This window comes from Hippopotamus amphibius, chromosome 13 (genome assembly GCF_030028045.1).
Source record: "Hippopotamus amphibius kiboko isolate mHipAmp2 chromosome 13, mHipAmp2.hap2, whole genome shotgun sequence".
In the NCBI taxonomy this organism is placed as follows: domain Eukaryota; kingdom Metazoa; phylum Chordata; class Mammalia; order Artiodactyla; family Hippopotamidae; genus Hippopotamus; species Hippopotamus amphibius.
Genome location: NC_080198.1, coordinates 97,764,257 through 97,777,536, shown reverse-complemented (window position 1 = coordinate 97,777,536; position 13,280 = coordinate 97,764,257). Strand labels below are relative to the sequence as shown.

Sequence of the window (13,280 nt, the reverse complement as noted above, 5' to 3'; positions counted from 1 at the left end):
CTTGGTACATATATCACCTCCCTCTTCCAAAAAAAAAGGATAGTCTTATAAATCAGGCAATGAGGTAAGCACCGTGAAAGAGCAGGTGTAGGACTCCATGGCAGCATGAAGGAGGGATGTACAGCAAGCCCAGACACGGCTATCAAGACAGACATCCTGGAGGAGGCAGCATCCACACTTAGACTTGACTTTCATCAGGGCCTGAGTGATGGGAATAATGTCCCAGCAAGAGGGAGCCCATAGTGAGGACGGGGAGAGAGCGTGTTGCTTTCCGGGGACTGGAGTGGTCAAGAGGCGTGGGGACATGAAGCCAGGATGACATAATAACACCGGACCAGGTGGAGGACTGTGAATTAAACATAGTGGAAATCCATGGAATGCCGTAAAGCGAGGGAACGACACCATCAGATGTCGTTTTACAAAGGGTGCTTGGGAGGTGGTGCCTTGGGCTCCGGGGTTCTGCACAGCCGCTGACCACGCAGAGCACGTGGTCGTGGTTAGTGTGTTAATACGCATTTGTCACTTTCCCTCTCGTTCCCCCACGTCCATAACTGATTAGCATGCTGATGAAGAACCTTTCAAGAAAGACGTAAATTCAAATGTGAGCCCTAGAACTCGACTCTACCCGAAACACTGTTTCTCTAATCAGTGCTCCTTCTATGGTCCTGTCTTGTGTCATCCTCCTCTCCCTTGGTTTCCTCTGTGTGGGATATTAACGTTCTCAGTTGCGGAAAATCACTCCAGTAACGTTTTCTGTTTTCTTGACGCATGCTGCCTCTGCTTGCCCAAACTCTGCCACGACTTTGACTTCCTCAGCCAGAAAACATAGTCTTGATTCTGAAGGTAAAGTCCTCGCTTGCTGTTTCGTGTTGCTCTGTCTAAAGCCCGCGAGTGGTGTGATGCTTTTGCTGGAACTTGCTCTTCACTGTCCTCTCCACTGTGATGGTTTCTAAAATGTTTCCTTTTTGTTTCTGCCGCCGTCTTGCATCTTCTCTTTCTGCCTTGGTAGTCCACGAAAGAATAGCCACCCTTCTTGGCAAAGTTGAACCTTGATCCTCTCTCCAACACAGTCCACAAAGTGTTCTGGGGATGTTGGTGTTTCAGGAAATAATTTAGGTCCTTGCCAGATCTTGGCCGGATTTTAAGTGTAGACGTGAACTCTAGAAATGACGAATCTTGTTCCTAATACTGTTTAACCTGATACTTCGTCAGTGACATTGGAAAGCCTATATGCAAAATATAAAATTTGTATTTGGAGCTAAAGATAGTGCATTTTTTTAAAGAAATTGTATTGGGGTACAATTGACATACAATAAACTGCATATCTTTAAAGTGTACAATTTGATATTTTTTTCCTTATTAGTAATGTATATATGGCAGTCGCAATCCCCCAATTCATCCCCCCCCCACTTTCCCCACTTGCTGTGCATGTTTGTTCTCTACATCTGTGTCTCTGTTTTTGCCTCGCAAACCCGTTGATTTGTACCATTTTTCTATACTCTGCATATGTGTTAACCTATGATATTTGTTTTTCTCTTTCTGACTCACTTCCCTCCCTAAAGATAGTCATTTAAAACATTTCATTACACCTTCTCTCCTGGGTTTGTGGTTCAGTGTCTCCTGGGATTCAGAAAAGATTTTAAATTCATTTAGAAATAGAAACCTTTTTTTTTACAATTTTTTTTTTTGGCTGTGCCACGCAGCTTGCAGGATCTTAGTTCCTAACCAGGGATCAAAGCCATACCCCCTGCAGTGGAAGCACAGAGTCCTAACCACTGGACAACCAGGGAGTTCCCAGTAACAATTTTTTAAAGTAGTAACAATTTAGAATATTTGCTGGGAAATGATAGCAAAATAAGTAAGAATTTGGAGTATCTGGAGCTGGTTTCTCGATTGGCCAGTGATGTGAGTCCTCAAGGGTGGATTACACACCAGCAATAATGACTTTTCATGGCCATGATGACTGGCTTAGCTTAAGAAGCCTGCATCAAAATTTCAATCATTTTTTAAATTTTTAGCATTTTAACCTTAATTTGGAAGTAGATGATATTCAAGTGCCGTGTGCACCTAGCTTAATACTCATAAGCATTTGCCCACGAGTGAGCTAATATTGATTGAACATTTGCTGTGTGCTGGGCACTTTGCTACTTGTTTACACATTAGCTCATTTAATTATCTGCCCCTCACAATATGCTGATGACGATAATGCTAATGTAACATTTTCTAGTTTAGAGAATTAAAAGCCGCCCCTGCTGGGATTTCAAGTAGATCCTCTGATTCCAAGTTCAGTGCTCTTTTCCCAAGACAACACATTTGCTCCTAGGAATAAAACTTGGGTTTGGTTTTCCTTTGCTCAGCTTGGCTTCAGAATGTATTGCTATCTAGCTGGTCCATTACACACCATTACATGTTGCAAACTGCCAACTTGTAATTTTCTGCCATTCTTTGAAAATGTCTTGCTTTATGCAAATGCGAGTAACTGCATACATGAATTAGAAGGAGAACAAGTTTTATCGTCCCTTTGCATTAACTTTGATTTAGCCTGGAATAGAGCCAGCAGTGATTATGAAAATGGGGTTAGATCACATGATTGTGTCTAGGTATTGTGCTGGTTCCTAGGAACCTAGGAACTACCTGAGACGTAGGCTGCCAAGCCCAGCCTCACCAGCCTGAAAGGGTGACTTATAAAGGGCCTGCTACCTGCCAGGTACCGTCCTTGGCAGCTTATGGCTAATCGTACATTATCTGCAATGTTCACAAGGACATTACAAGGTACATATTTTTGTTCCCAGTATATGTGGGGAGACTGAGTGGTCTGTGAGTAACATGTCTGATTTGGAAAGTCTGAGCCTTTTTTCCTAAATTTAGATATATTCCAGATTCTTTTATAACTAACTATAAACTTGTCATTAATGGATCCAATCCAAACTACTTTGAATCCTTAATAACTACTTCTGGTTCTATCTTTCTGGTGAAAAACATCCTTGGTATAGATTATTCATTATACAAGGACTTGTCAAAATTTGTCATGTCATTTAAAAACAAACAAAATAGCTTTGGGGTTGAAATGACACCATTTGCAACTTGACCTTGCATTTGGATATTTTCCCGGAAGTTGAAAGCAGGTAGTAGCTGCTTGATCCCGTATTCTGATAACTCAAATCTCTCCTTCCTTTGTTTCAAGAAGGATCTTCAAAATGGACACACGCACACACACACCCCTCAAGATTTAATTCGTGATTGCAAATAGGTTAAAAAACATGCAATGTGTACACTGTGGCATGTTCTGCGTGTAATTTTGTGTTACAGTATGTGCTGTTTCTTTTGTTTGATTTGCAGATTATCTCCTATGAGATCGGGATTATTATCTGTGCGGTCCTGGGATTGCTGTTTATTATTCTGATGCCTCTGGTGGGGTTTTTCTTTAGTTTGTGTCGTTGCTGTAACAAGTGTGGTGGAGAAATGCACCAGCGACAGAAGAAAAATGGGACCTCCCTCAAGAACTGCTTTGCGCTCTCCCTCTTGGTGATTTGTATATTTATCAGGCAAGTAGAATCTTGGACAACACTTGATGGTGTTTTAGGTTGATGAGAAATGTCTTGTGTTTTAACTGTTAAGCACGTGAGTTTGAAATAATAACAACAACCAAATACAAAAAAACAGAAAAGAGAGAACAAAAATGCTCGTCCAGCACGTCACTGTAAGCAGAAGTTAGCACTGTAATCAGGCCGCTCTAGTTTACGTGGTAAGCCAACCCTGTGGGGTTTTTTTTCATTTTGAGAACATCTTGATAAAGCTGGGTCTGCAGAAAGCACTCACCTCCCAGGGCGGTGCCTCCTTCCTCCTGAATAGCTCTCTCGAGACAGGCTGCTCGCAGGAAGGCAGAGCAAGTAATGTACTAGTTGATTTGTACATCCGAAGGGATCTTTAAAAAAACATTTTTTTTTAATTGAAGTTTAGTTGATTTACAATATCGTATTAGTTTCATGTGTACAGCACGATTCAGTTATGTGTGTGTATATATATGTGTATATATATAAAGAAATATATGTATATTTCTTTTCAGATTCTTTTCCCTTATAGGTTATTACAAGATACTGAGTATAGTTCCCTGTCCTATACAGATGGGTAGAGTCCCTGTACTGGGGAATTTGAGACTATTGTTGGATGGAATTAACTTTCAAATTACATACCCAGTTTTCTTGAGTTTGCAATTAAGCTGGAAGCCTTTTTTTTTCTCAAGTTTGTTTAATGCAGATTTTATTATTAGAAAGAAATCGTTCATTACACCTTTTTTTCCACTGTTGTTGCATTCAGCGTCTTTAGAGAATTATCTTCAAAATTGTGACTTTAAAAACATAGCATCGAGACTTTATTGGGACTTCCCCAGGGGTCCATTGGTTAAGATTCTGCACTTCCACCACAGGGGGCACGGGTTCCATCCCTGGTCAGGGAACTAAGATGCCACATGCCATGTGGAGTGACCAAAAAAAAAAAAAAAAGACTCTATTATTGTTAAAAACAAATAATAATGATTAAAAATAATACATAAATAAATCTAGAAATCTAGCTCGTATAGTGTACCATTTTCATTAACCATTTCCTTCAGTGCCTCTGCATGGTAGTCTGAGGGCAGAAACCTATACTTTAGTGAGATATTACCCAGTTATAGAATTTGCGTATTTCTGGTTCTCTATGTATTCTTTTTGGAAATAATATAGAACGCTCTCTTGAGGTCTGGAGCACACTTCGTGATTTAGGGTGTTTCTTCTGCAGCCCCTGCTGCTGCCGTATGTTTTCCAGGGCTGTGCACGGGCTTTCTCTCTAACTGCGGCGCGCAGGGGCGACTCTTTGTCGTGGTGCGCTGGCTTCTCGTTGCTCTTGTTGCAGAGCATGGGCTCTAGATGCGCGGGCTTTAGTAGTTGTGGCATGCAGGCTCAGTAATTGTGGCCCATGGGCTTAGTTGCTCTGTGGCATGTGGAATCTTCCCGGATCAGGGATTGAAACCATGTCCCTTGCACTGGCAGGCAGAGTCTTAACCACTTCACCACCAGGGAGGTCCCAGAAGTACACTGCTTTTAAGACGAAGAAGTTTAGTTGAGAAATCAGATCCCTCAGCTTGAGGGGTGTGCTTCACAATACCGGCCCCCTGGTTGTGCTATTTGGTCATCTCTCCACATTGCCTCATCCATCCAATCAGTGTGTCACATCCAGAAATAAAGTGCCTATGACATGAGTAATGCTAGGCTTCAAGGAGACCCAGAGACAATGAGGAGTGGCAGTCACATCCTCCTTGAAGTGTCTGCAAGCACCGCATGTGCTCGGTAGCCATGAGTAAGATCTTTCAAGTTTTGCCAAATAACTGATACTGGGGAATTTAAGCAGGAAGCAGAATTACACATAACTTAAACAAAATTAAACAGAACAATTTAAAGTTTTGAAGTTTTGGCTGACCCAAGAAGAAACGTTCTTGAAGTGTGGCCATCAGTAGAGGCGTGGCGAGATGTGTGCTTTGGGGGACCATTCACTGGAGTATTGGTATATTGCAACATACCCTTGGAGAGCACTGACCAGCTCTAGCGTTGCTGATACAAACAAAACGGTCCCTAAGTGAGATGCAGTGAGATAAGCAGGTTGCAGACCATGTGTAGAACATGGCAGAAATGATGAAAAACAAAACAGGAGGGGGATGTGAACACTTGGTTATGTTTGCATAGAGCCGAGACCCTGGCAACATGGTTACCTCTGGGAAGGAAACTGGTGGCTGTGAAGGGGAGGGAAGGGAACTTGCTTCTTACTGCAGCCAGACTTCTTGTTTCTTTTGAATTATCTACCACATTCAGGTATTGCTTACTGAATTAAGTACACTAAAAATTGAACATGAACAGCCAAAAAATCCCCACCAAAAGCAAAAGCCAGTGCACTGCCGCTGATTCCAAGGCAGTCCGTTTTTTTAAACAAAGACATCTTTCTGCTGAAAATAGTGAACTAATAGACCTTAATAAATACACTTTTTTTTTTTTTTTAATTGGCTACATTGGGTCTTCATTGTTGCACACTGGCTTTCCCTAGTTGCTGTGAGCGGGGGCTACTCTTCATTGCGGTGCACAGGCTCCTCATTGTAGTGGTTTCTCTTGTGGAGCATGGGCCCTAGGCACGTGGGCTTCAATAGTTGCGGCACATGGGCTCAGTAGTTGTGGCTCACGGGCTCTAGAGCACAGGCTCAATAGTTGTGGTGCACGGGCTTCGTTGCTCCGCGGCATGTGGAATCTTCCCAGGGCAGGGCTCGAACCCGTGTCTCCTGCATTGGCAGGTGGATTCTTTACCACTGCGCCACACTTTTAAACAGGATCCAGGTGAATGTGTTTGCTAATTCCATGCACCCTTGCTTAACCACCAGGGAGTTTTTTGGGTGTGTGTTTTCTCAAGTCAGGGGTGTGGGTTTCTCTCTCCCATTGCCCTGTGTGTTTCTCCCTGTCTCTCTGTACATAATTTGAATCTAACTGCTTCCCCACAATTAATTCTGAAAGGTAGTGTAGGGTCAGGGCAATGGTAATTCCAGATGTTCCCTGTCTCTCTGCTTTGTGTTTGAGGTATTTTTAGGAATGTGCGGACCCTACAGCCGTGGGAGTAGTTACCTCTCCCCAGCTACCAGAAGACTGTCAGGTATAGCCCAAGGACCAGTCAGACCCTTGTGCATTTCCTTTAAGCGTGAAACTTACATGCGTCCTTCATCCAAAGACTTGGACAGCTGCTTCTTCCTCTTTGTACACCCTGGGCATCAAAGACGAGGAGATGAGCCTCAGGTGACAAAGTGTCTTTTGAACATACTTGCCCTTAGGGCTTCTTGTTCACATGATTACTTATTTAACAAGTCAATAGTTTTCACCTGATATAAATACATATGATGTAACGTCAGGAAAATTCTTTTTTTTTTTAAATTAATTAATTAATTTATTTTATTGGCTGTGTTGGGCCTCCTTTTTGCCGTGCGCAGGCTTTCTTTAGTTGCGGTGAGTGGGGGCTACACTTCGTTGTGGTGCGTGGGCTCCTCATTGCCGTGGCTTCTCTTGTTGCGGAGCACGGGCTCTAGGCGCATGGGCTTCAGTAGTTGCAGCACCTGGGCTCAATAGTTGTGGCTCACGGGCTCTAAAGCACAGGCTCAGCAGTTGTGGTGCACGGGCTTAGTTGCTCCACGGCATGTGGGATCTTCCTGGACCAGGGATCGAACCCGTGTCCCCTGCATTGGCAGGCAGATTCTTAACCACTGCACCACCTAGGAAGCCCCCAGGAAAATTCTTTATTGCATGCAGTTGCTCATTTACCCAAAAAAAAGTTCACATGTGTAATAATAGGCTTTCAGTTTTTTTAACGGAGCACATGTCCTGTATTGGGTTTCTATTTTTAAATTGAACTTTTATTCACATTACATATAATTATGCAATATACACATTATAGTTTACTCTGAACTGATGAATTATTTATATTAGGTTTTAAATATAAAAATATATAAACATGAAAGCTACAATGTCAGAAATAAACTTGGCTTTCATTTTATATAAAGTCAATGCTACGTATATTTTTTATTCTTCAGAGCTCAGACCCATCAAACACATTTAGATGTCTTTTTCTCCTAAGTACATTTTAGTTTAGAAAGTTCTTTATAAAGAATACATCTGTGAGTCTCTCCTCCTACATTCAGTTAAGATATTTTCCCCACCCAAGTAAAACTTATTAATTAATATAACAATTTTAAATTTCTTTTTTTATATAAATTTATTTATTTATGTTTGACTCTGTTGGGTCTTTGTTGCTGTGCGTGGGCTTTCTCTAGTTGTGGAGAGCGGGGGCTACTCTTCGTTGTGGTACACAGGCTTCTCAGTGTGGTGGCTTCTCTTGTTGTGCAGCATGGGCTCTAGGCAAGAGGGCTTCAGTATTTGTGGCACGCGGGCTCAGTAGTTGTGGCACACGGGCTTAGATGCGCCGAGGCATGTGGGATCTTCCCGGACCAGGGATCAAACCCATATTCTCTGCATTGGCAGGAGGGTTCTTAACCACTGCACCACCGAGGAAGTCCAACAATTTTAAATTTCAATACAATTAAACCAAAGTTGATTGACTATTTGAAGCTAAGTGACAAATTTAAAACTAATTTATTTCACATAATACATTGAATTTATATAAGGATTATAGATAGGTCTAAATAAGAGTAGTATTTGAGATTGTTTTGCTTGCTTTGAATTCAGACTAGAAGTTTAAACGTTTTTGCTTTGAATCTTTTTAAATTTAAGTAGCTATTTTGATGTCATCCTTTTAGAACACCTACTGGTTTGCAAGCACCTTCAACGTCATACGTTGAGTAATTGTTTGCAAGTAATCAAAACTAGCCAAGAAGATTAAAGACCAGGAGAAAACAGAAATTTCCATACTATGATTAGATGAAAAGGAGAAGAAATTATGTCCACAAAATCAGAAGATTAGAATAAAATAAGATGGGAAAGAATGTCCACAAAATCAGAAGGCGGAAAGAGAAAGAAAACGAGGTGTTAGCCTCTGCTTCCATCGACCTCAGCAGAGATGGAATATTAGTGATAAATAATCTTTGTATATGGGGGGAGGGATAAATCAGGAATTTGAAATTAACATATACACACTACTATATACAAAATAGATAAACAAGGACCTACTGTACAGCACAGAGAAGTATATTCAATTCTTGTTATAACCTATAATGGAAAAGAATCTGAAAAAGGATATTATATATATATATATATATACACATACACACACGTATATATGAGTTACTTTGCTATGCACCTGAAACGTAAATCAACTATACTTCAATTAAAAAAAAACTCCAAAAAAAATCTTTGTATATGATTTTTAAAAAATCTTTTCAGAAGCCCAGAGGAGTCTACTTGCCTCTTATTTGGCTCAGTTCCATTTTGTAGCTCTATTCTAAGTGTTACAATTCAAAAAGAAGTTGGTTTTTAAATTACTCTTGATTTTTCCTCCATCCTATTTTATTAAAAATTTTTAAATCTTTTGTTTTTAATTGAGAAAGGCATAGGTGTTAAGGAGAAAGATCTCTTAGTATATGTGGAATATATGTGGTCATATTCTTTTTCCATTTGAGCTTTTCCAAAGGCAGCTGTGGAATGTTCAGATTCCACAGACATTGACATATGTTTACATAAGTCTGTTTCACCATCAGCAGAAGATTACATTTCCATGTCTCACTGTGGACTGTTTAAACAGATGTGTCTTACTCCAGAAAAAGCCAACTCTCCTCTCCTTTCCTTTGCATTTGTCATCACTGCATTTTTCAGAATTTCAAAAAGGTTATAAGCAACAAGAAAAAGGAACAGCTGTGCCTTTATTTCTCTAGTATAGAGGTATTTCTAAGTTTTCTAGTACGATAAGTCAGCTTTCGCCAATTACTGAGCTGAAAATTGAATCCCAGTCATTTTCAGGAAGATGACCATTTTCAAAGTTCTTCTTCTTCTTCTTCCTCTTCCCCTGCCCCTCCTCCTGCCCCTCCTCCTGCCCCTCCTCCTCCCCCTCCCCCTCCCCCTCCTCCTCTCCTTCCCCCTCCTCCCCCTCCTCTGCCTCCTCCTCCTCCTCTCTACTTTTAAGTAGAGAAAATTGGTCTGTCCATGTAAAATACAGAAGATATAGTGCTAATATGTCATAACAATAAACTCCTATCTTCTGCTAAAAATTTCAAGAGATTTCGTTGTACTACATAAAAGTATATGTTTTAGATAGCTTAAAGGCTTTTGTTTTGATGCCGGAGAACTGATAGTCATTTGACTATCATTTGATTGAAATTTTATTCCCTTTTTGTGTGTGGTGAATTTCCCCCATATTGTCATATCCTAATAGTTGACTAGTGTTTTAAAAAAAACACTAATTTCATGTGATTTTTTTTTTGCCTAAAAGAAAATTGAATAAAAAGCAATGTCTATATCAACACAAACAAAAAGAATAACTTTTTTTTAAGAACTTTTATTGAGACACAGTTAACAGAAAATAAACTGCGTATATTTAGAGTGTACAACTTGGTATCACAATCTCCCAGTTCATTCCCCGCCCCCCCCCGCTTTCCCCACTTGGTGTCCATATGTTTGTTCTCTACATCTGTGTCTCTATTTCTGCCTTGCAAACCAGTTAATCTGTACCGTTTTTCTACAGTCCACATATATGTGTTAATATATGATATTTGTTTTTCTCTTTCTGACTCACTTCACTCTGTATGACAGTCTCTAGGTCCATTCTTGTCTCTACAAATGTCCCAGTTTCATTGCTTTTTAAAGCTGAGTAATATTCCATTGTATATATGTACCACATCTTTTTTATCCATTCATCTATTGATGGACATTTAGGTTGTTTCCATGTCCTGGCTATTGTACATAGTGCTGCAATGAACATTGGAGTGCATGTGTCTTTTTGAATGATGCTGTTCTCTGGGTATATGCCCAACAGTGGGATTGCTGGGTCATATGGTAACTCTATTTTTAGTTTTTCAAGGAACCTCCATACTGTTCTCCATAGTGGCTGTATCAATTTACATTCCCACTAGCAGTGCAAGAGTGTTCCCTTGTCTCCACACCCTCTCCAGCATTTATTGTTTGTAGATTTTCTGATGATGCCCATTCTAACCGGTGTGAGGTGATACCTCATTGTAGTTTTGATTTTCATTTCTCTAATAATTAGTGATGTTGAGCAGCTTTTCATGTGCCTCTTGGCCATCCATATGCCTTCTTTGGAGAAATGCCTATTTAGGTCTTCTGCCCATTTTTTGATTGGGTTGTTTGTTTTTTTGATATTGAGCTGCATGAACTGTTTATATATTTTGGAGATTAATCCTTTGTCTGTTGATTCATTTGCAAGTATTTTCTCCCATTCTGAGGGTTGTCTTTTCATCTTGCTTATAGTTTCCTTTGCTGTGCAGAAGCTCTGAAGTTTCATTAGGTCCCACTTATTTATTTTTGTTTTTATTTCCATTACTCTAGGGGGTGGATCAGAAAAGATCTTGCTGTGATTTACTTTGAGGAGTGTTCTTCCTATGTTTTCCTCTAGGAGTTTTATCGTGTCTGGCCTTACATTGAGGTCTTTAATCCATTTTGAGTTTATTTTTATGTATGGTGTTAAGGAGTGTTCTAATTTCATTCTCTTCCCATGTAGCTGACCAATTTTCCCAGCACCACTTATTGAAGAGGCTGCCTTTTCTCCATTGTATATCCTTGGCTCCTTTGTCATAGATTAGTTGACCAGAGTTTATCTCTGGGCTTTCTATCCTGTTCCATTGATCTATATTTCTGTTTCTGTGCCAGTACCATACTGTCTTGACCACCGTAGCCTTGTAGTATAGCCTGAAGTCAGGAAGCCTGATTCCACCAACTCTGTCTTTCCTTCTCAAGATTGCTTTGGCTATTCGGGGTCTTTTGCGTTTCCATACAAATCATAAAATGTCTTGTTCTAGTTCCTTGAAAAATGCCATTGGTAATTTGATGGGGATTGCATTGAATCTCTAGATTGCTTTGGGTAGTATAGTCATTTTCACAATGTTGCTTCTTGCAATCCAAGAACATGGTGTGTCCCTCCATCTGTTGGTGTCATCGTTGATTTCTTTCATTCGTGTCTTATAGTTTTCTGAGTACAGGTCTTTTGCCTCCTTGGTTAGGTTTATTCCTAGGTATTTTATTCTTTTGGTTGCAATGGTGAATGGGATTGTTTCCTTCATTTCTCATTCTGATCTTTCATTGTTAGTGTATAGAAATGCAAGAGATTTCTGTGTGTTAATTTTGTATCCTGCAACTTTACCAGATTTATTAATTAGCTCAAGTAGTTTTCTGGTGGCATCTTTAGGATTTTCTATGTATAGTATCATGTCCTCTGTGAACAGTGACAGTTTGACTTCTTTTCCAATTTGGATTCCTTTTGTTAAAGAATAACTTTTTAATTCTCTATTTGTGTTTAACTAAGAGTTTTAAATTTGAGATTACAAATAGAGACCATCAATTGGTTTGTGTAGTATTTAAATTTTTTTTCTTTGGTTTGTTGCTAATATTTAAAAATGGGGAAAAGAAATTTTAAATGGGAGATTTTACATATGAATCCAGATTCCCCGATTTTTGTGAACAATTGGAAGATCTGGTCTTCTTCCATCATGGGACAGCTTACTGGAGCCACAGAGCATCTGCCCCTCCCCCATCTTTATCGTCAGCTCCTGAAGGTCCATACCAGACACTTTGCCCTTCATGCTTTCTGCTGGCCCGTGTAGGATTTGAATTTGCCATCTTCAATTTAAATGTAAAATTTACAATGGATTATAGGTGTGAAAATCAGCTTTGAAAATTGCTAAATTCTATCCCAGAATTCTGTTTAGCACAGTTTTTAAAAAATGATCAAATGCTTTCATTTTAATTAGATCTATAATTGTGTAGCAGAAATGTTCCTTTTTAAATATGTTGCATTGAAGTTCAGCATTGTGTTACAATGCTATCTTTACTGATTGATGATCTTTCGAGTAAAGGCGTTTATTCAATAAAGGAACGAAGAGAGTTTCTGACTTGGACACTCAACATGTGGCTAATTTTCTCAATGCACCAGAGGACGTGAAGCCCAGTTCTTAAATCTGCCTTCATTGAGCACCCACCATGAACACAAGACCCTGCATTATCCAAGGTTGACAAAGAAGCAGTTTCCCCCTCTTTTTAGGGCAGTTAAACATAGGTGGAAATAAAGGCAAAATAGAGTATGAAGTGAGACAAACCCCTCAGAACTTCAGGGCGAGCCCTCTGGGAATTCAAGGACGGTGCCTCCTGTCCAGGGGGTTCAGGGAAAGCCACATGGACTTGGACTTGCTGTTTATTTCCCAAGTTCACTCTGACTTATATGAGAAAATGGGTCTGGAAGGAGATGGATGACACGAAATTTGGACATGATGGGGAGAGAGAGCAAGGGCCCCCAGTGTGAAATCCTCAGGCGGGCAGTTGTATTCAGGTGGTGATCCTGTCTTGTCATGGTGTAGAATGGTTGAAAATTGGCGTGGTAAATAAAGCTCCAGGTACGTTACTATGACTCAGCTTTGTTTTTGTTCCTTCAGTTGACACTACTCCAGGGTCATTATTTTGGGTTGTTTGGCCTTATTTTGCATAAGTGAACCATTTAATAACTATTATTGCTCTCGTGTAACATCACCCTTATGAATATCAGTGCAGACCTAAGACCGATAAAAATGGATTCTCAGGTGGTCTGTTCAAATGTCAGAAGAT

General features: G+C 40.1%; 1 protein-coding gene across 3 annotated transcripts in view; it reads left to right on the top strand.

The window, feature by feature from the left end:
- Positions 1-13,280, top strand: part of PROM1 (prominin 1) — a 118,181-nt gene that overhangs the window by 56,163 nt on the left and 48,738 nt on the right. For all 3 annotated transcript variants that reach the window (XM_057705236.1, XM_057705234.1, XM_057705235.1), the window contains exon 4: positions 3,340-3,545. In XM_057705236.1, the coding sequence (XP_057561219.1) occupies positions 3,340-3,545 (206 nt within the window). The remainder of the gene's footprint in view (positions 1-3,339; positions 3,546-13,280) is intronic.